Raw genomic sequence first — 23,249 nt, forward strand, 5'->3', positions numbered from 1 at the left:
TTATTTCGATCATTGGCCAAAATGCTGTTCTTGTTAGTGATGGGACATACGACACCGAAGCTTCGGGGCTTCGGTCCTCAATGTGAAGCGCACTGTGCCGAAACAATGTGCCAGAGCTTGTGTCGAAAAACGATAACCACGTGATTGATGACGTCTGAAGCTTGGTGCTGCTTCAAACGTCATTGATGTACCGGTAAAGCTTTCAAAGCTTTGAAAGTGTTGGCGCAACCTCTGACAGCGTGGCACATCTGTTTGGAAGCGATTCTGCAATGATGGAAGCACCAAGTGTGCATATTCACATAACATTATATATTTATTAAGGCCGGGACTTTAACGCGTTTATTTCGATTAATTAATTACAGACAAATTATCGCGTTAAAAAAATTAACGCATTTTAATCGCACTTATATTTGCACCGCGGAACGTTTCTCCATGGACGAGTTTCGGCGGACCGGTGAACCGGTGCACCAAGCAGCGTGCATGCTAGAGTGTTACACAGAAGTCAGACCGGGCAGACCACCATAACAAACCCAGCTAAGTTGCTAAGAGCTGCACGTAAAAATGAATGAAGACGCAGATGAGACCGCTTTGGTTGGCCCCGTGGATGGGAAGTTTGTTTATAAAAGACGGATGGATGGAAGCGTGGATAAAAAAACTGTTTTGTGCAAATTGTGCAAAAAAGAATTTGCGTATCACCGCAGCGCATCTAGCCTAAAATATCACCTCAACGCAAAACATGTTGCGGCTAGCGTTGAATCTAACGATGGAGTAACGACTCGGAGTACAACGAGCCAACCCACACTCGATCAGATGACTGGTTTCAGAGCCAAGATAAGTAAGTCCACGTCTGAAAAACTAACAAACTCTCTGGCTCACTGGATTGCACAGGTAAAATATTGATGTGCGATTAAAATGCGATTAATTGCGATTAATTAATTACAAAGCCTGTAATTAATTAGATTAATTTTTTTAATCGCGTCCCAGCCCTAATATTTATTGCAGCACTTTCAAACAGTGAACACGGTTCTCACAAGATCACAATGAACATACGTAGTGTGCAGTAGTCTACTAAGCTACAGTTGCAATGGCTGCTATGATTTCTGCAAACCACCAGATGTCACTGTGCTCTCCGTTTTCAATGCATCGGAGCTTCGGCTCTTTTCCCAACACAATCAGGAAGAAGCCCCAAAGCTTCCTAAGGCATCGTCCGGCCATCCCTAGTTCTTGTAGCCGTTTCATCGATTCTTTACCTTTTGTGAAGTGTAGGCTATACTATTCTTGTTAAAGTGCAAAAATAACATTTTGTTGTGTTATTTTATTGCCATATAGTCATCTGAGTAGTATGAAAGGACAACATTAAGCCTTGAGTTGTACAGTACAATCCTAAGACAATATAGCATAAAAAACGATGCGTTCTTACGGTACAGTACGTCCATTGAACGGCTACTGGCCGATATAGGTATATAGTGAGCCGCGGCGGTTCTAGTGTTAAGACCACATTTCTCCTGACAGACTGAGAAATGGAAAGCAAGCAAACAAAATGGAAGGATCCGAGTTTAATTTACATACCCTAAATGGGTTATTGGGGGGGGGCAGGGGATATTAAAACTGTTGGACCCCAGAGATGTTTGTATTTATTCTGGTTCTTTGGAATCAATTCCTAAAACATACATTTTTAAATCAATTAAGTTACGATTCCAATAGAAAAAAGTGCACGTTCAAAACAGTGTGTTTTCTATGGGTCAAAACTCTATTCAGTCTTCATCGGACAAAAATGCTGATCTGATGTTTAGTAGCAGAAATTGTTTTTTTTTACATGGAAATCCATTCTCATTTGTTCTCACCTTTTTCATGAAGAACAAGGGCACAGCAAACATGTGCACCACTAATGATGTTTCCATCTTTTATAGCGATGTTTGTTAATCTATGCTAAAATAGCTTGCTGGGACTGTCACACATGACTGGAATTAGGGATGCTGCCTTGTACTCCCATGAGGAGAGGTTAATCCATTTAAATCATAATCCATCTGAGTGATTGATGAGGAGGGTTTACAAGGGCATCGTGAACACCGAAGCCCCCCGTCAGACCCGCCCCCTAGAAGCCACGGTCGTCGCAGCACTGCCCCCTCGCCACTGACCACTGGTGTCGTCATGTTGATGCAAACCCACACAGACACTGGGCTATCCATACAGAAACTCAGAAATAGCCCCCCCCCCCCCCCAAACATGTACATACACATATATACACAAACACACACTGATTAACAAAGAAGAGATGTGCTACAGTGCCACATGCACATGCCACAAGGTCCAACACAACCTATTCTCAAGTGACACTTCTGAAGTCACATCCTCGATCAGCTTTCTCACAACCCTCTTACAACTCTCTTACAATCCTCCCATAAACCTCTGCGGGACTCCTACCACTAAGTGCAGAGAGAAGGTCGCTCTCTGAAACTGTAATCATCAGGGCACAGAGCAAAGTGCCACACGCCAAGAACAATTACATCGGCTGTCACTCTGATGTGCACGGTTATAGTACTTAACATGACATTGGAAATTATCCAAGTATACAACCTATTAAAAGTTGGTCTTGCTCCTCACTCTTAAAGGACCATACTGGTCTAAATATGATTTGATCTCCTAAAACTAGTCACCCAACGTATATCACATTACCGCAATCAAAGCTACTGAAAATTATTTGAAACTAACTGGGGCGAGTTTGTCAGCGCAACGAGGGAACAATTTAAAAATATGTTTTAAAGCACCACGTCCAACTTTTGAAATGTAAGTAAAATGCGAAAATGCAAATATATTTTAACGTGAGCTTTGCTTCGGAAAATGGATTGTTGTAATGTGATATACGTTGGGTAACTAGTTTAAGGAGATCAAATCATATTTAGAAAGGAATGGTCCTTTAAAACAGGATGCACATGCACTGACATTCTCTAATGCTCTATATCTTTAATCGTAACCAGCAGTGGCCAAGTAATGGCTCTCTATCTGTCCTTACAGGTACCTTCACAGAAGCTGTTCTTCACAGAAGGACCAGCAGTAACTACTCTTTCACAGTGTAACAAATATAGAGGGAGTGTAATCTTTTGGAGAGAGTATGTACTGGCCGGGGGCATAATATTCCAGGCAGACACAAGCACTGTCAACACCATGGCAAATATTTCACCGGAAACCAGTGGTGGCCGCTAAGAGACATACGTTTTCCCACTCACACATAAAAAGACAGAGAGTAAAGCTCAGCCAATCAGAGCAACCAACCTAGGCTGCGTTTCCCAGATACGATGTACCTTGGCGAAGGGACAGTTTTTCCTATGAGTATTTCTCAGACTATCCCCTCGTGGGCGCCTGAAGTTCATTCTAAGGTACATCGTAAGCTGTCCCCTGTTGATGACGTTTTAAAGCGCTCATAATCATTTTGAATTTACCCCAATCTAATATTAACAAAAAGGAAGCTATCTGTATGCCTACTAAAGCTCATCTGCTAATCTATTTAAGTGTCAAGGCGAGACCCCTTGATAGTTCCAATTCATACATTATAGTCTACAAAATATAAAATAAAGAGCATTTATTGGGACATATGCCTATTCTGGGACTTCTTGAAAGCCCAGGAAAAAAAATTATAATGATGATGGCTAATGATGATGATGATGATGATAGCTAAATGAGTGACTGATTTTGTTCACCCGGTGTTCTGAAAAGCTGGCATAGTCTATAGCCTACCTCCTCAGGAAGATGTACCACCCATTATGTTATGTTCAATTCATGGGTAGTGCATCCTGTCAGGTAGGTAATGCTTATAGGCATTTCAAAATTTCCTAGATGACACAATACGCTACTCATGAATTAAACACAATATGGTTTTAATGCAGCCATGATGTATAGGCCTACACGAAGCACGAGTTGGCTGTGACACACTAAATAGACGGGGACCTTGATTAATTACCTGTGTCTACCTTACTATGGGTCTAGAAGGCCTCATTGGATTAATCAGTTTGCCTAATATCTGTTGGTATCCTATATAGTGGTGGGGTAGCCTACAGATAGCCAGAAAAGCCATGCCATCAAATTGCTCCTTTACATAAGAAAATGTTGCTCCTTTACATAAGGTGTTGAATTTATATTTATTTATATTTTATTTGTCTCAATACAATTTTAAAAGACAACATTCCTGTGACGTGTTATGTAGGCTACGCGCAGGTAGGGTAGACAGATGTGCGCTATATTGCAACTCTCCTTTTATTGAACACTAATGACGTACTTTGCGCAGGTAGGGTAGATAGATGTGCACTATATTGCAACTCTCCCTTTTATTGTACGCTAATGTAATTTGCGCAGGTAGGGTAGATAGTTGTGCAGAGCGACTGCAACTCTCCTTTCTAAAAGTATAATTTTGCTCTAATCGGGCTAAAACTATAACATGATCAACGGAGCGCATCGCTAAGGCACAGCTTACGATGGGTTCAGACCGCCCTTAAGAAAGTATCCCTTGGCTAAGGTATACCTTGGCTAAGGAGGCTCTGGGAAACAGTGTGTCAGTTCAAGGGAGAGCTTACAATGCATCTTCAGAAGGTACAGAAGGTCGATTTGCGAAGTACCTTGGGAAGAGCTGGTATACCTTAGCCTAAGGAGGCTCGGGGAAACGACATGTGACCTAAAGAGGGACCTTACGACCTATTTTACGATGAACATAGCGCTACGATGCCTCTGGGAAACGCGGCCCTAGTCTGCACGCACACTTGCACGCACGCACATATGGATACACAAATGACCAGTATGACCAGCATAAATTCACTCTCACACATCTTATAGTCGGTCTAGGTGACTTGCCTTGATATTCCATTTAATGCCCCATCAATGTGCAGAGCAAACACATGGGGGCACATTTTCACAGCACTGATAGAATGGCAACGCTCATCCTATTCTGTCAGTGTCAAGACCAGAACGCAACAGATGGCATTGGTTTGTTAGACAATGGCCATGAGGCTGTTTGACAGTTGACTTCGTAATCTCGTCACATCTTCCACACCAACATCCCTCCAGGTTACTCCAGTATGTAAAATGGAGGACAGCTAGGAACAGGGTGATAGGGTGATATGTAATGTGTGAATTTAAAATATTCTGTAGCCTGAAACTAAATGGGTAAATTGTTTTTCAGATGGGATTGACAAGTAATTCAATAATGATCATGGTGATGGGATCGAGCCCCCAACAATGACAATATCAAGTGAACATTTGCGTTTTAGATTGCATGTCCCAAGTTATAATGAAATTCAGTATAAAAGCACCGGGTAAATGACATGTAAAAATATACAAATTAAACCTAGATTGTATATAGTGTAGTCTATGAATCTCATATGGGCAACACAAGTCTTGGGGGCTAAAAAGAAAACCTCTGGTCTTCTTTTTAAAACAACCACTAATCTTGACCAAAGAAACCAGATGTGTTCACCTTAAGTACTCGCCAAACTGTGGTCCCGAAGTGCTGATGACGGTTTGTTTTATCGACTACTTACGGTCACAATGTGCCGAAAGATGATGACCACACTGACAGCCATGCAGATGTTGGCCAGGAAGGAGAGGACGGCCATGTTCTTCAGATCCTTTATGAAGACCAGGATGATGAGAAAGGGAAGGAAGAAAAGCATGTAGAGACGCAGGTCCAGGTCCCAGCGCTCCGGGGGTGTGGCGGTGGGCACAGGCGACACCGATGCTGGCACCAGGGTGGCGTTGGTGAAGGATAGATGGGAGTCCTCCTGGGTGGAATTCCCTTGGTAACCCTCCACCACCTAGTGAGCGTACACACACACGCACACGCACACACACACACACACGAGACAGAGAGAATACCCACGATTAATGGTGCTCTCTTAATAAGTGAGGCTCACCTCTCCCCTTCACCTCGTCGACCTTCACAAGGCAGGCACGTGGCCTCATCTTCCAGAGTAGAGATGGATTGCCTCCACCACCCTGCTCTCTTTATGCCCGAACTGGATATGATGGTTTCGTTGGAGGGGTAGGTGCTGGCATTGAGTGGGGTGTCAAGGGGAGTGATTGTCCCTGTCGGGTATGCTAAGGAAGACACTAATGGGTAAATGGACAGGGTAGGTCGGTTGGGTAAGTGGATAAGGTAGGTAGGGATGGGTAAGTGGAATGGGTAAGTGGATAGGGTAGGTGGGATGGGTAAGTGGATAGGGTAGGTGGGGTGGGTAAGTGGATAGGGTAGGTGGGGTGGGTAAGTGGATAGGGTAGGTGGAATGGGCAGGTGGGATGGGTAAGTGGATAGGGTAGGTAAGTGGATAGGGTAGGTGGGATGGGTAAGTGGATAGGGTAGGTGGGGTGGGTAATTCCCTAACAGGAAACCATGGATGAATAGGGAGGTCCAGGACCTATTGAAGACACGTAACACAGCTTTTAAATCAGGTGACAGAGCACTGTACAGTACAGCCAGGCACAACTTGAAAAAAGGCATCAAGGAAGCAAAAGCTGCATACAAGGTCAAAACTAGAGGATCACTTCACCAACAATGATCCGACCCGGGTGTGGCAGGGCATCCAGCAGATCACAAATTACAGGGGCAACTGGGAACCACCCACCAACACCAATGCCTCCTTGGCCGAGGAACTCAACCATTTCTATGCCCGCTTTGAAACAATGGGGCCTGACAACGGAGCCAACCCCCCCCTCCGCTGACACAGATCACATTCTTACCGTGTCGGCAGAGGAAGTGAGGTGTATAATTCAGGTCTGTGGACATCAGGAAGGCAGAGGGGCCAGATGGAATTCCAGGTAGAGGTTAAGAGACTGTGCCGACCAGCTCGCAGATGTCTTCACAGACATTTTCAACATAATACCCCACAATAGTCTCAGTCCCCAAACAACGTAACACCAGCACGCTGAATTACTACAGACCTGTGGCGCTCAAACCCATCATTTCCAAGTGTTTTGAGCAGCTGGTAATGAAGCACATCAAAGCTGTCCTCCCCCCCAACCTGGACCAACATTGGTATGCCTACAGGGCAAACAGGTCCACAGAGGATGCTATTGCCACACCCCTTCACAAAGCGCTGACACACCTTGACAAGACAGGGTCATATGTGAGGATGCTCTTCATAGACTACAGCTCGGCGTTCAATACTATTGTCCTTAGTCTGATGGTCAACAAACTCCTTGAGCTGGGCTTCAGTAACACCCTGTGTAAGTGGATTAAGGACTTCCTATCCGACCGCCCAAAGACAGTTATACTCGGCCCACACCTCTCCTCCAGTCTGTCTCTCGGCACCGGCGCACCACGAGGTTGCGTGCTGAGCCCATTGCTCTACTCCATCTACACATCTGACTGCATCTCCTCCCACCCCTCAAACACCATAATCAAATTTGCTGATGATCCAACAGTAGTGGGACAGATCTGTGATGGAGACGAGACAGCCTACAGAGATGAAGTCGACAAATTGGCTGAATGGTGCCAAAGCAACAATTCACCCTGAACATCAAGAAAATAAATAATCATTGACTTCAGAAGAGTCAAAGCGGACCTCTCTCCCCTAACCATCAACGGCGAGGAGGTGGAGAGAGTATCCCGTTTTATGTTCCTGGGGACTCGGATAACGGAGGACCTTAAATGGGAGGAAAACACAACAGCCATGATTAAGAAAGCACAACAGCGTCTCTACTTTCTGAGGACACTCAAGAAAAACCACCTGTCTGCTGACCTGCTGAAAGTGTTCTACCAGTGCTCCATTGAGAGTACCTTGACATATTGCATCACAGCATGGTATGTGAACTGCACGGAAGCCGACAGGAAGTCCCTCCAGAGAGGCATAAAGACTGCCGAAAACATCATCGGACTCCCCCTGCCCACTCTCGACGACATCTTTAGAACCCGCTGCCTACGCCGAGCAGGCAGCATATTAAAGGACAAAGCACACCCCTCCCACCACCTCTTCTCCCTGCTCCCATCCGGGAGGCGTTATAGGGCCTTCAAAGCCCACACCTCCAGGCTGAGAAACAGCATCTTTCCTAGAGCTGTCATGGAGCTGAACAAACACTCCCCTGCCACACCCTCTATCACTCTATGGGACTTATAACTCAGACTGAATGGAATATTGATGGAAGAAATATGGGACTGTGCAATTTTCTGTGTGCTCTTATATATGCTCTTATGTTGGTCTCTGTGTGTAACCTCTGTGTGTGTGTGTGTGTGTGTGTGTGTGTGTGTGTGTGTGTGTGTGTGTGTGTGTGTGTGTGTGTGTGTGTGTGGCTGTGAGTATTGTTTTAGAGGAAGCTCTTACAACATTTCGTTATACTTGTATAATGACAATAAAGCTTTCAATTCAATTCAATCAAGTGGATAGGATAGGTGGAATGGGTAAGTTCCACCCCTATTCAAAATAGAGGTGTACAGTTACAATAATATGACCTTGTCCGAGTCAGACTTACTGAATGCTCTTCTGTCATTATTCTTGGTTAGTCGGAGTGTTTGGACATGACTTGAGACAAGTATCCTTTGGAGATAAGGATCGGTTGGGAGCATAAGATCATAATGAGGATGGTGTTCTATTAAGCATTTAAGCGCATGCTACATGATACCTGTATCTCATATATGTGGCAAATAAACATCCTTGAATCCTATAAGGCAATACATAATGTCTTAACACTAAATGTGGTTTTTACATGTTGTGAAGTCCTTGACTGCTACTACAGAACAAAACAGTGTCAATGGCTCTGTCTCTGAGGCAAACCTGAATGGGTCACTATAGAATAATTTTAATTAAATTGGACCCTAAAGGTCATCATAGTGATACCAGGGTTTTTCCTGCATAGAGGATTTTTTGGCATCCCCCAAAGAGATTTTAGCCAGAGCCAAAGGAAAATCACCAGTGCCAAAATGCTAAATTGAGAATAAAAAGCAATTCAATTTAGCAGTTCAAATCCTCTCCAAACGTGTTTGATAGCTTGTTTCAAGTGCAGCCCATCCCTCTGTCTTGCATTGTCCATGGTTTGGACCACTAGTAATCGAGATAATTAATAGAAAAGTTATCAGTATCTTAAACATTTTGTCTTCATATCCATTTTGTTTCATGTCGAGAGATTTCCAGCACTTGTGAAAAGTGAGCTCAGTCAGAACGACAGCAAAGAATATAGGCCTATATATAAACACTGTATGCTGGTAGGCTTCTTGGCATAAAATGGAGGTTTCCCCAAAAAATGGTTCGGCATCACCCCCCAAAGACCCAGCCAGGAAAAACCCTGGATACACAGTGTAGGCGGCAGCAACACAGACATTTTCACTCACACACACACACACACACACACACACACACACACACACACACACACACACACACACACACACACACACACACACACACACACACACACAGAGTGTAGGGGGTGGCATCTCTCTCTCTCTATCTCTCTCTCTCTCTCTCTCTCTGTATGCAGGAGCATCCACTGATGAAATGTATTATCTTCTTTAATGTGTGGTAATTAAAAAGTCAATTCAGAGTGCTGAAGAATCTAGGGAGAAATGTCTATAACATCTACGGAGTCTTACTGCTATGTATTTGATTTAATGTGTTTGTTTTCACGTGGACACTGTGTAGTCGATAGAGTGAGGGAGACAGCTGATGCTGTTGCTACTGTAGTTGTTCGGGGTAGTGGGTGTCAAGAGGTCACACTTAGGCCACAGGGGGGGACTCTCCTCTGGGGTATCAATGGCACGTCTCCATGGGACACTATAAACAGACACAACCCAGACTGACAACCAATGGTGATTAAGATATCATGTTAGGGTGACAGGCGACACATCTGTATGGTCACTCCTCCACCAATCTAACTTCACTAGGCCCTAAACAAGCAGGCCTAGGCGTGGGGGGTGGGCCGAGAGAGCACTATTTAACGTCTCAACCAAACCTTGAGACTTTGATTTGGAAACGGTAGGCAACTCGGACGGACAGTTCGCTGCTCCCAGCAGGCAGGCACGCTGATAACACCATGCGGGGAGGGAAGTCGAAGGCCACGACTTCGCGCCACAGCCGCAGCCAGCAGAGAAGCAGGGAGAGAGAGAGACTAGGGAAACATCCCAGTGTTCCATGTGATTGTATCTTTGTACAATAAATCTATCATCTGTCGCCGCTTCCAATCCCGTGTTGGGTGATTTCAACAATGACTATCACAACAAGATGGCAATTAACATCGTGGTCCATATTAGATTTGCTGCAACTCTTATCAAGGTTTACAAAAAAATACACAACGCAGAGCAACAGAAGAAGAAAACGCCAAAAGCCAAACGCCAAAAGCCAACAATGCCATCCTTCCTGCAAGGGCATCCTGGAGCAGTGGGCAGCCTCCAGCACCTGGGGACCAAGCCCAAGTGCTCTTGTTCTTCTTGATGTTTTTGTAATGGGGTTCTTTGTGTAGGAAACCCTAGTGAACACGGAGAGAACCTGCAAACTCCACACAGAAAGGCCTGGGAGATACCACACCTGGGTACCTGACAACCCTAGGGACAACTCACCCCCAGTGCCAACAGCGTCCCAAATAGGAATCGAACGCAGTACCTTCTTGCTGGGAGGCGACAGTGCACCGTGCAACCGTGTTGCAGAGAGGTCAAAGAGGTCTTAAATTCTCAGTCCACAACACTGTAGTGTCTAATCTCATGTCTCACATGATATATTGTATTAGTCTCAGCAATATGCAGGTTATAGTATGCAACTGCAAACCTCCATAAGGATACTAAATGTGCAGATCACAAGTAGGGCTTGCAGTAGTACATGCAGCTTCCCTCTTCACACCAGGGAAAGCAATTTTGGGAGCTTATCATTAATGCGCAGCTGGAAGTGGATGGGCCTCTCGCATGTCAATAAGCTTGCAGTTCCCACAGGAGAAAAAATGTTTCCAAGACAAAATAACAATCTGAAAAACGTAGTGTGCAATGAATATTCAATATACCCCCACTGGGTTCTGTCTTATCGTGGGGTGGTGTGAGGTCCCACATTTTAATTTAGTTAAGTGAGTTAATCTCAATCTTAGAGTTTGGGAGAAAGGGAGAGAAATGGCAGTGGGCTAAAAATGTGTGTACTATTATTAAAATTCCCTCCAAGAATAGCCGATACGAATTTTAGTCACGTCCTGTTAATGAAATTCAAGTATCACCAATGTGTTACCCCCCAATTTGTCCTATTCTTTGTTTTCCTACCTGACTGTTGTTCTAACTTTGTAGTTCGTTCCCCTAGAATCAGTCTGTTAAAACTACAAATTGTTCCTGTGTGACATCACTTCCCTGTCCTCATCCTGAAACTGTGTAACTTCCTTTTTCGCGTTATAAACGATCACTTTCGTTCCCCAGTCACCCACTCTTGCACGGATTCACTTCCTGTGCAGAGTCCGGTTTGCAAATCGTAACAGAATAAACTTACTGTCTTTGTTTGAAACCAGCTTGACCGACCACTCAGCGTGTTCTTTGAAATCTAAACTAAACCAAGTAAGATTTCCTTTCATAGTCCCAAGTCCCGTCCCTCCCAGTGTGATGTCCCAACACATGACGCGTCTCTAGGAGCACTCCCCCATCCACGCCCACAAAAGAAAAAAGATGTGAACTTGAATTTTGCGCCATTGCTAACTGATTCACCCATCGGTAAGTACACAGCCTTGTTACAGCTTTCACAAAGAGCCTGATTCATTAACATTATACTATTTACCAATAGCTAGCCTAGATAAGGTATCAACTTTTTAAAATAATGACTTATGATAATAAAATTGGTAAGCTCAAGACACAAGGGTAATGTTATAAAATTCACGTTATGCCAACCATAGCCAGCAACCGATAGCTAGCTAGCTGACTGAGCACTTTGTACCATAAAAATGATTTGATAACTGATCTCTTAATACCTAGTTTGATACCATTAATGTAAAGAAATAAAAAAGTGTCTAACATTAGAGGTGGTGTGGACACACCGCCCGCTCAAACCAGTTAGCTAGCTAGCACAATATCTAACGTTAGCTATGCTATGTTATGGGTCCGCTGCCGAGCGACAGCCAGCAACATCATTGACAGCCTGCTGTTTTGATGGCTCACTTTACTTTGAATGTCGACAGCTATTATGCTTTCGCTCATTGAGCAACGATGCCCTAGTTCAGTTGTAAGTAGAAAGTTATAGTCTAAAGCTAATTTACTTTTGCCCTAAATGTTTAGTGGACAAACTTTATTTATATCTGATTTAAGCCATCTAGCTGTTAGCTACAGCAGCGTTAGCTCTGGTTCTATTAGCCGTGAATAGCCCTGATAACGTTATGCATCGCATTTGCAATTTGGTAACGGTCCCGCACTATGGCATGCAAAGCGCGCTCAATTCGACCATAATCTACCCTTCCCGGGCAATGGCAGAAACATGTACAGCGCACCATACTGTACCCTTCCCTGGCATTAAACACATAATTAATCAGGTGCAAATTGTGCTGTAAGGTTTCCGAAGCAATAGCCTACCAGAACTGTTGAGTGTGCTGTGTTGTATAGGCCAATAGGCAACATAACACAGTCAAGAAGTCAATTTGTCTCCCCAAGAATCTCCCGATTGTTATCTCTCGCTCAAACTACATTCGATATAGTGTAGACTTACTGATAAATAGCCTATTGTTGTAATTTATGCTGTTTTGTATATGCAAAATAACTATGCTATTACTAATCGTTTTTATAATTTGTCCCCTTTTCCTGTAGCCCGATCACTAACTACATTTCCAATACTGGGACTCAGGAGGTCCAGGTCCCGCGCTTCAGGGCTCTGAAGTCACCTAATGATTATTATAATTATCCAATGTCACCTAATGATTATTATAAATATGTTACACACAAACACCCCCCCCCCCCCCACTGTTTTATGAGAAAGTAGCCTTTTCATTTTATGTCATGTTGTATGCGTAACAATTACTTTGGAAAATAAAGACGTAGGCCTACAGTACCCGTGCAGTTATTTTGTCATGTATTTATTCTAGAAAACATAGCCTATTCTCACAATGAGGTCTTCACTTGATCAAACACACATTTGTACTGAATCGTTTATCCTAAGGCCTTGTATTGCAGCGTTGTGCTGCGCGTATAGAGGCTAATAGCCCAAGCCTCCAAGCTTGCGTGGCTGGCTGCAGGGTGCGTTTTCTCGCGCCATCATTATACCTTATCGTACTTTTTCCAAATAATGCGAATTCAAGGATATGGCGTTAGGTAGCATGCATCTTTATAATGTTTGGGGGTTAAAAGGGAATGTGACTTTGTGTGTGTACGGTAGTGTGTACGTTTCTTATATTAAGGACTTTGTAAATGCCTGTACGCTTCCTGGTGTTGAGGTAACTATGGTTACAAACAACAAATGTGTGGAAGTTGGGGCCGCGGCCTGTCAATCATGTCTGACTGACACACCCCATTTGACATGCCCACAAAATGAGGTGAGCTTGGAGAGGGGGAAAAGTGAGCATATAAAAATGAGTTTTATAGTACTTACAAAATGACAGAATAACAACACGTATGGACATATTCACTTTGATTTTACCTAAAGATAACTGGCATGTGTCACATTGAACCACTGTATTATCCCTTTAAAGAGAACATGGAGGGTCCCCATCCCACCGACTTCATAGCGGGACTGCTGCAAGATGTGCCATCACTGGATAAGAAACCTCTCCTTGACTGTTGTCACTGCATCTCCCGGGTGAATCCACCCAGCACAGCGGATGCGAAGGACAGACCTTGTGAAATCATTCTGCGGGGTACATTTCTTCCACGTGAAGAACGAGATCCTCCAGCGGGCACGCAACACTACTTTAGAGCATCAAGGACAGAGTTTTTACATCTACCAGGACTACACATCTTCTATGGCGAAGCAGCGAGCGGGATTCGGAAATGTCAAGCGGAGGCTACGCGACTACCCCGGTGAGAGATATGGGTTGCGTTTTCCTGCTCGACTCTGGCTGTCACATGATGGAAAGGACTTCACCTTTGATACTCCGGAGGGAGTGGCCCATTTTGAGTGCTACATAAAGAAAAAGTGAAGAAACTGACTTGTTGGGCTCATGCTGCAGACCAATAGTGCGGGGGTGAGAAGATATGGTCTGTATAATTCTGTTTATATAGAAGGAATCAGAATGTGGAAATTAATTTTAGCCTATTTCAATACAATTCAAATTGTTCTTAGAGGGAATTATTTTCAACAGACATTATGAGCATCTAACCTAGATCATGCCAAGCCTAGCCTAACTGATGTTGTGGCCTTCAACTTTGCATGGTTTATGATTGTTTTTAATGTTACTGAAAGCAACATCATATGATTTGTATGTGTCTATAGGCCTATGACACCTTTCTCATAATTTTTTAGAATAAAGCCTAGGCCGCACTTTAACAAGAATAGTGTAGCCTACACTTCACAAAAGGAAAAGAATCGATGAAACGTCTACAAGAACAGCATTTTGGCCAAGGATCCAACTAAAACAGTAGCCTACTGTACAGATGCAGCATAGAACGTAGATAGATAATTATTAATTAGATAATTATTATGCAAGTTAATATAGGCCTATGAGAACGCATCGCTTTTTAGGCTAGGTCTATGCGTCTTGTGATTGTACTGTAGCCTACAACTTAAGGCTTAGGCCCTATTGAATTCATTTTATAGCCTACTAGGCTACTCATTATTATCTAATTATCTAGTTGATATATGAATAAAACAATAAGCCGTTTTAATGGCTATGGGCTACTAGTTGTAGGCTAAACACGAGTTGTTGCGCTCTGCTCTTACGCACGGTTAAGGCGGCTGCTCAAATACACTTCGCACCTTGGTAGTGCAACTGCCACAGATAGCTTTGGTGCACTTCGTGCATTGGTAGACAGTTCTGTTCTTATTTTGGGGGGGGTATTCTTCTGTGGACACTGCGAGGGGCGCCGCCGGTGGCTGTTTGGACGCCATCCACTCGGTGTGCAGCTCTTCAGCCAACTGGAGGATGAAGTCACGTCTGGGGAGGCTCTGTTGACTATGCGTCTATCCACCAGTCCCCAGCGATTCCAAGCTGCCCCAATGAATAATACTTATTTATAATAGCCATAGCGCGAAACTGTGCATATAATAGGCTGTGCATATAATAGGCTGTGTACTGTGCCTTCCCTATAGCCGTTCATTGAACAGCTGGCAGCCGATATAGGTATAAATTTAAAAACATACACAATATTTTTTTATTTGAATGATCTTGAATATATTTAACAATAGGGGGTCCAACAGAACACAGTTTTAGGGAAAGTACTTGACTGGTGGACTTCAATGCTTTATTAAAATATAGTTATGTGCAAATGAAAACCAACAATCGTCCAATGGACGTCTTTGGTGGTTCTAGTGTTAAGACCTTACCCTGATTTTGGAAATCAGATAAAGGCATTCACAAGACCATTTCAATAATCACATTATTAGCCTACCATTATCGGGTTATGATCGGCGTATAGTGTGTATCGCACTCACTGTCAAACCTGCCACTCTGTATGCACAAGATACTTAATGTCCGGATATAATTGGCAATAATGAGTGATCTTTACTGCTTTATGGCGACTATGTCAATTTTTTATGGATCCACACCTCTGATCAAGCTTATTTTTTCTTTGTATCGTGCTGATGCCTACAGCCTACATTCGCTGGTGCCCAGTCTTCAAATTTACTTCCGGGGTTTACGAGTACCAGTTGAATGCGTTCCAGAAACAAAACGCAAAACCCTCACTTTCACCACATCTTTACTAACAAATATATTTACAATACTGTTATTTTGCGCATTTGACATAACAGACACCACGTCTTGACCCAACGTCAGTTACTGAGATAGATACTGTAGATAATTAAATTACATCCAGATGGAGAAAAAATGTGTTTGAGTACGAGTAGTGTAATGTGTTAACAAGGTAATAATAAAAATTAAACGTTATTTGTATAGCACCTTTCATACAAATGTTTAGTATTTGGTGGTACTTTGTGGTATTTTGTGGTACAGTAGGACCCCACTTATCCGAACCCAAAGGGACCGAAGGTCGTTCGTATCTCTGAAATGTCCGGATGACTGAAACATACAGATGTGGGAAGTTAGAAATGTCACATGCTGCAGCATTTCACCTCGCGGTATTTGGCAGGGAAATCCCGTTGGAAATCTCGTGGGATTTCAGACGGGTGTTATTTCGTTTTAGTGATGCACCACCGCCAGGTGGCGTCTTTGAGTAGATTTAGCAGGCTGGGCTCAGTGTTTTTCTCCTATAGTCTACGAATGAAGCATCATTAAATTTCACATTCTTTAATTTAAATGCTCTGTTGTAAAGCACTTTGAGCTGAATTTATCTGTATGAAAGGGGCTATACAAATAACGTTTAATTGTTATTATTAACTTGTTCTCAAACACATGTTTTCTCCATCTCGATGTAATTTAATTATTACGAACACCTATAATATATCTAGGCCTACAGTAGCCTATCTATCTCGGCAACTGACGTCGGGTCAAGACGTGGTGTCTGTTAAGTCAAATGCGCAAAATAACAGTATTGCTAATATATTTGTTAGTAAAGATGTGGTGAACGTGACGGTTTTGCGTTTTGTTTCTGGAACGCATTCAACTGGTAGGCTACTCGTAAACCCCGGAAGTAAATTTGAAGACAGGGCACCAGCTAATGTACCAAGTCTGAGCGCAGTAGGCTATATGGCTTCAGCACGATACAAAGAAAAAATAAGCTTGATCGGAGGTGTGGATCCATACAAAATTGAAATAATCGCCATGAGTAAAGATCACTCATTGCCAATCATATCCGGACATTAACTATCTTGTGCATAGCGGCAGGTTTGACAGTGAGACATCAACCGATAATTGTAATAATGCGATTATTGAAATGGTCTTGTGAACGCCTTTATCTGATTTCCAAAATCGGGGTAAGGTCCATAGGACGATTGTGGGTTTTCATTTGCACATAACTATATTTTAATAAAACATTGAAGTCCGCCTGTCAATGACTTTCCCTAAAATTGTGTCTGTTGCACCCACTATTGTTAAATTATAAATGAAAGAAACATACACAATATTTTGTTATTTGAATGATCTTGAATATATATATATATTCAAGATCATTCAAATAACAAAATATCGTGTATGTTTTTATTTATTTATACCGGCCGCCAGCTGTTCAATGAACGGCTATAGGGAATGCGCAGTTTCGCGCTGGCTACAGCCTATTATATGCACAGTTTTGCGCTATGTAGGCTATTATAAATAAGTATTATTCATTGGGGGAGCTTGGACTCGCTGGGGAATGGTGGAGAGACACAGAGCCTCCCCAGACGCGACATCCTCCAGTTGGCTGAAGAGCTGCGCGCTCTGGCGTCCAAACAGCCACCTGCGGCGCCCCTCGCAGTGTCCACAGAAGAATACCCCCCAAAAAATACTTGCATGGTGAAGACAAGCTGCAGCAAGAACAGAACTGTCTACCAATGCATGAAGTGCACCTAGCTGTCTGTGAGAGGCTATAGCAGAGGATATGTGCGAAGTGATTTGAGCTGCCGCCTCAACCGTGCGTATAAGAGCAGAGCGAATCATATAGCTACAACTAGTAGCCCATAGCCATTAAAACGGCTTATTGTTTTATTCATATATCAACTAGATAATTCGATAATAATGAGTAGCCTAGTAGGCTATAAAATGAATTCAATAGGGCAAGCCTTAAGTTGTAGCCTAGGCTACAGTACAATCACAGTCCGTTGAAAATAATTCCCTCTAAGCAGAATTTGAATTGTATTAAAATAGGCTAAAATTAAATTTCCACATATTCTGATTCCTTCTAGGTCTATATAAAAAAAACATTTTTTTAATGTGTAGCCTATAGGCTTCTGCGATGAACAAAACAGCCACAATGTAGCCTGCTTAGCGAGCGAGAGGGCAGTCTACCATAAAGTGTATAACCATAATGTAATATATCTAGACTACATGCATTGTGGTATTTCTTTATATAGCCCAGCCTGCAATTGTTTCTCAATAAACAGTTATGTCATCCTCTGAGTCCGAATGTAGGCTAATAGACCGGCAGCTCTAAATGCCTTCCCGATCAATGAGACATGGTTGTAAAAATGATGTTTTATTGATGAAAAGGGTAAAACTGAAAAACATGGAGAGTCATTGCATTGATCGATGTAGTCCGCTACCAGCAAACACTGAAAATACAGGTCCTCAATTTATTTAGATTAGACTAGCCTATCCAACTGGACCACTCCAATGAATGTTGAACGTAGCCTACTTTTATTCTTTAGGTTTTATAGAATCGGCCTACAATGTCCACACATGCATGCGCCATCTGACTAGCTCGTCACTCGCCAGCGAACCTGGACTAGACTATTGTAACCCCCCCCCCCCAAATTCTTTTATATTCAAATAAACTGGATGAACCGGTTTCCTAGCCCTGGATCGTGGGGAGGGGGGTAGCCTGCGTTAGCGGGTGCTTTGCCATGACCGGCCATTGAATTCGCTAGTTTGATTGATAGATGGATGGATTAACGTCCAAAGTAGATTGTGCAAGTATTGTATAGGCCCATGTGTAAGAGATGAATGGCTGTAACCATGAACTCAGCCAGAGGTAGGCCCTACTGTAGATTATCAGCATTATCACCAGTCTCAATTTATGTCTCAATTTATGTGTTGCCATTCATTTAAACCACCATCTCATCTAGACTACTTCTGTTGCTGCATTTTTACATTTATGCTTTCATGATTTTAGAGCGCAATAAACATTTTCCAGGATTCCAATAAGTCCATCCATTCATCCAACTTTGTTCTGAGCGCAGCGCAGGCTGGTAGCCTACTGTCAAGGCTCACGACTGATGCACTCCCTTAACACGTCTCGCATCCCCAGACCATCAAGAGAATTTCAATATGAAAGACCTTGGGATTCCAGGAGTCAAGGCCGTTTCAGACGGGGAGCGACATTCCGCCTGCAGTCTCGCTCGGATCAGCGGGGGACGCACGCGTCCTGCGCGCAGCGGGGAAAGCTGACTACAATTCAGCTCTTGTCGCGGGCGGGCGTGTGCAGCCTAGTTCCATATGAGAACACTCCTCGGTCCAATTCCGTATAGTAGATCAGCCTGTGTACTTTCAACGAATGTATTATTAGACATAATATCATAATAATATATATAGCCTTCAACGACCTCCTGAGCTGCCTGCCTGATGGTCTCAGGGCTTAAGAGACTGCGCGTGGTTTTCCTCACCCTAACTACTGGCATGCTATCAATGAAAGAAAATACATTGTAAATAAACATGGTTTTAGGCTATTGTTTTTATGTAGGCCTATAGGTTAAGCTATGTGTGTTCATAAGATAACGTCATTGTAAACGAAAGTAGCCTATAGCCTATAATCCAATTGACTGGAACCAGGGGGTTTGACAAAAGTTATGAGGCAAAATAATTTGTCTTGACTGCATTCAAGATGTATCTTTCACATTAAAACTACATACAAAGCTGGGAAAGCTAAGAAAATTGCATATGTTTGCAAACTAAAACAAGTGAACACAATTTTGCAATCGAAAATGCTTATGAGACCATTATTTTACTTATATGGGGCAAAAGTGGTTTCTCTTCCTGCTTCTGCCTAAGCCCTCCACAATACCACAACACAACGGTGTCATGTTTTACCGAAGAGGAAGTGAAGAAGACGGTAGCTAGCAGTAGCTAAAGCAGTTAGCTAATGTTAAGATCATTCCTCTAGCTGCTAATGCGAGTTCGTCTCCGTTCCTGCCCGAGAAACAGAAGTTGAACTAATAGCATCAAAATCAAAATAGCTACAGGAATCATCGTTGTAAAGTTAGCTATCTGCTTTTTGTGCCCTTTCCGACCACTCCCCCATATATATAGCTCTTGCCCCACCTTACCGGACTCTCACTCATTCCAGTGGCACCTTAATCCTACCCCTTTCAGCAGCCTTGGCTTCATAACATTTATGAAGGAACAGTTTAGCATGTACATGTTTATTAACGATACAGAAGATGTGGACCGATCTACCTTGTGGGAAGCCTCTAAGGCCTACCTCAGAGGGTCAATTACTGTACGTCATATAGTGCGGCAAAGAAAAGAGATTCTTTCCAAGATCAGTCAAGGTTGGAGAAGGAGCTAGGTGAACTAGAGAAAGAACTTAAGACTCATCCTTCTAGAAGCCTTTTCAAGAAAGTAGATGCTGCTAAATCTGCTTCAGACAAACTATTAACACAAAAGGCAGAGTCTAGAGGCACGTTTAGGAGAGGAGACGTGAATCTAACACCATTTCCTCCCTGGTTGATAACTCTGGAGATAGACAACATTTGACAACACTAAACAAAGAAGTTAACTAAAATTATGCAGGAAATTTATAAAAAGTGATATAGCTCAGAGTTAGATCCTTCTGCAGAAGATGCTGGTAGGTTCGTTTATCAGGTCAATCTGCCATCTCCAACAGAGGAAGATGGAGATATGTTATGCAGACCTATTACCAAAGAGGAAATACTTGAAACAATACAAACCCTTCAGCGTGGTAAAGCACCAGGACCAGGTGGCTTTGGCCCGGAATTTTATAAAATATTTCCCAGACTGGTAGCAGATCCACTTTTAGATATGTATTCTGACTCCTTTAAAAAGGGTTTTCTTCCTCCTACTCTTTATGACACAAACATATCTTTAATTCTTAAGAAAAATAAACCACCTGAGCTCTGTGAGTCCTATAGACCAATCAGTTTAATTCATGTGGATAGTAAACTTCTTTTCAAACTTCTTGCAAGACTTGAGGGACTATTACCTAAAATAATCAATACAGATCAATGTGGATTTATAAAAAATAGAGAGGGACAAACTAACATGCGTAAATTGTTAAATGTCATTCAGTATGCAGGAGAGATGCAAAACAGAGGATTGGTCATTTCGTTCGATGCTGAAAAGGCATGACAATCAATTGTCTATCTATGTTGGTTGTCTATAATGATCCCTCCCCTTTATTATGACTATATATTTTTTGTACATATTGTGTCGTATGTTGTATATTGTATTGTTCCCATTACGGTGTATTGTTTGTATTGTATTGTCTTGTTTATATTGATTGTATTGTGTGTGTATTGTTGTTTGTATTGTCATGTTGTATTGTCTTGTGTTATATATAAATAAAATAAAAATATATATAAATACAATTTCAAATATAAAAATGTGTGTGCGAGGGATAAAGCTTGTATGTTGTAGCGTGCACTCATGAATAACCAGGCTAAATCACTATCCTCACTTATCAAGGTTCTCCACTGATTTGACATCTTAACAAATGGTTAAAATGGTTGGAAATGCTACCATATCTTTCATCCATTCAGTTCTACAAATTAATCTGCAGTTTCACTCAATGCTGTATATAATCGATCATGTACTACAGTAGCAGAATGGGCATCAGGCTAATATACTATGCTGATTAAAAGCATACTGTGTTTACACAGACACACAAAGATATACTGTACACACACTAGTTGTACTCTACCTTGAATGACATGATAATAATATTGGGCCTCATTCACAAACGAAGTTAAGAATTTCTTAGGAAGCATTTCTTCTTAAACTCCACTTACACAGTTTCCAAGAAGATTCTGGCATTCACCAATGTTCTCACATGTGGGAAATAAGAACAGAATCTACAAACACAGAAGAGCAGTCTTAAGCAGGCTACGGACTATTCATGCGAAAGACATGTTCATTTAAAATGATTTGTGATTGCGTTTACTTCAAATCTACAGTTGGATAACATTATAGGATTGAAATACAATTATATTTGTATCATTTATAATATCTTATAATAATGGTTTTCATTATTTCACACAGCGAGAGTGCTGTCTGTCCAATAATATCCCCGATACGTCAGGGCCATTTGTTTGCCCTTCTCCGGATACAGCGTTCACTGAACGAGTAGGCTAATATCATGCCATGCATTTTACCGACACTGCTGAATATGACAGGTGGAGTCCAGTCTTTAGATTTTCATTTGGGCATGCCGCATTGACAGCTTTGTATCTTATAGCCTACTTTTTATGTAGACTGGAGGCTATTGTATTTTATCACTTCGACATTTTGCACTGTTCTGTCTCGCTATGTTTATGCACCAAGACAAAGTCCTCGTAGGAGGAAGCCTCCTAGGCTAAATAAAAATCAGATTTTTATTGCCCATGCTGGATTCGATCTGCAGTACATCTGACACAATCCAGGGGCTAGACAGGAAGACACAAGGAGAGCGAGCTGAGGAACAACAGTGCTGGCGGTGGTGAAGTCATAACAGTAAGCCTCCACACCGGTTCCCTAGCCACAGTATGATCAAAACAGCCCAGTGATCCATTAGGGCACCTCCAGATGGGTTCTATTTAATAATGCACACTGGCATAGCCTAACCCCATAAAGAGGATTACGACATCACATCACATACTGTAAGCTGTAAGGAGAGAAGATCTGCGTACGCAGTTGGTGTAACGTCAATATGTTGTTGCGTACATTGTACCAGACAGCCATAACATGCTACAGTACCTGCCCCTGTAGCCTCCAGCACACCTTTTATAAGCCAGCATGGGTTATACAATAGGGGAAATCCAACATTCACCATATTGTATATGACCTTTGACAGTGACCAATAGTGTAGCCTACACATGGCTGGGAATATTATCAAAGTCCATGGCCCTTTCACCAAGACATTACTACTCTCACATGGTTACAGGATTGTGGTGGATTTAACCCTTGGAGCTCCAATGCAGTTCAGCTTTCATTGCAGAGAGCATAGCTAAATAACTACTTTACAGTCCCTTGACATCTGGCTGCGTACCTAACAAGGGTAAAAGCTGTGAAAATTGAATGAAAAGGTCAATATTAAATGAATGAGAAGATGAAAGTATGTGTATGAATACTAATATATATTTATGAGACAAAACGGCTTAGTACTGACAGTGGACTCATTAGCGCCAGAGAAAGGATAACTAACCCCTATGCGATCCATGTGCAGATCATTACAGCAATTTGAATATTGTATCGGATTTCCCCTTTGTTGACGTTTTCTAATCCGAATAAATAGCGAAGCAAGCTGCATATTTTTGCCTGCTCATATTCCAGAGGCGCTGTTGCTTTGCTCCACCCAACCAGTGTTTGTTTAATTACAAGGCTCTGATTAGATGCTTTACTCAACTTCTGATAAAATATACTCTTCAGCACAA

The 23,249-nt window shown here is 42.5% G+C and overlaps 1 protein-coding gene across 1 annotated transcript in view; it reads right to left on the reverse strand.

Annotated features, from left to right (window-relative positions):
* slc36a4 (solute carrier family 36 member 4) overlaps positions 1-23,249 on the reverse strand; it is a gene marked incomplete at its 3' end in the record, with an annotated part of 207,266 nt that overhangs the window by 161,254 nt on the left and 22,763 nt on the right. Inside the window, exon 8 of the mRNA XM_084436094.1 lies at positions 5,529-5,801. Within this exon, the coding sequence (XP_084292220.1) occupies positions 5,529-5,801 (273 nt within the window). The remainder of the gene's footprint in view (positions 1-5,528; positions 5,802-23,249) is intronic.

Source organism: Borostomias antarcticus, assembly GCF_949987555.1.
Source record: "Borostomias antarcticus genome assembly, chromosome: 1".
In the NCBI taxonomy this organism is placed as follows: domain Eukaryota; kingdom Metazoa; phylum Chordata; class Actinopteri; order Stomiiformes; family Stomiidae; genus Borostomias; species Borostomias antarcticus.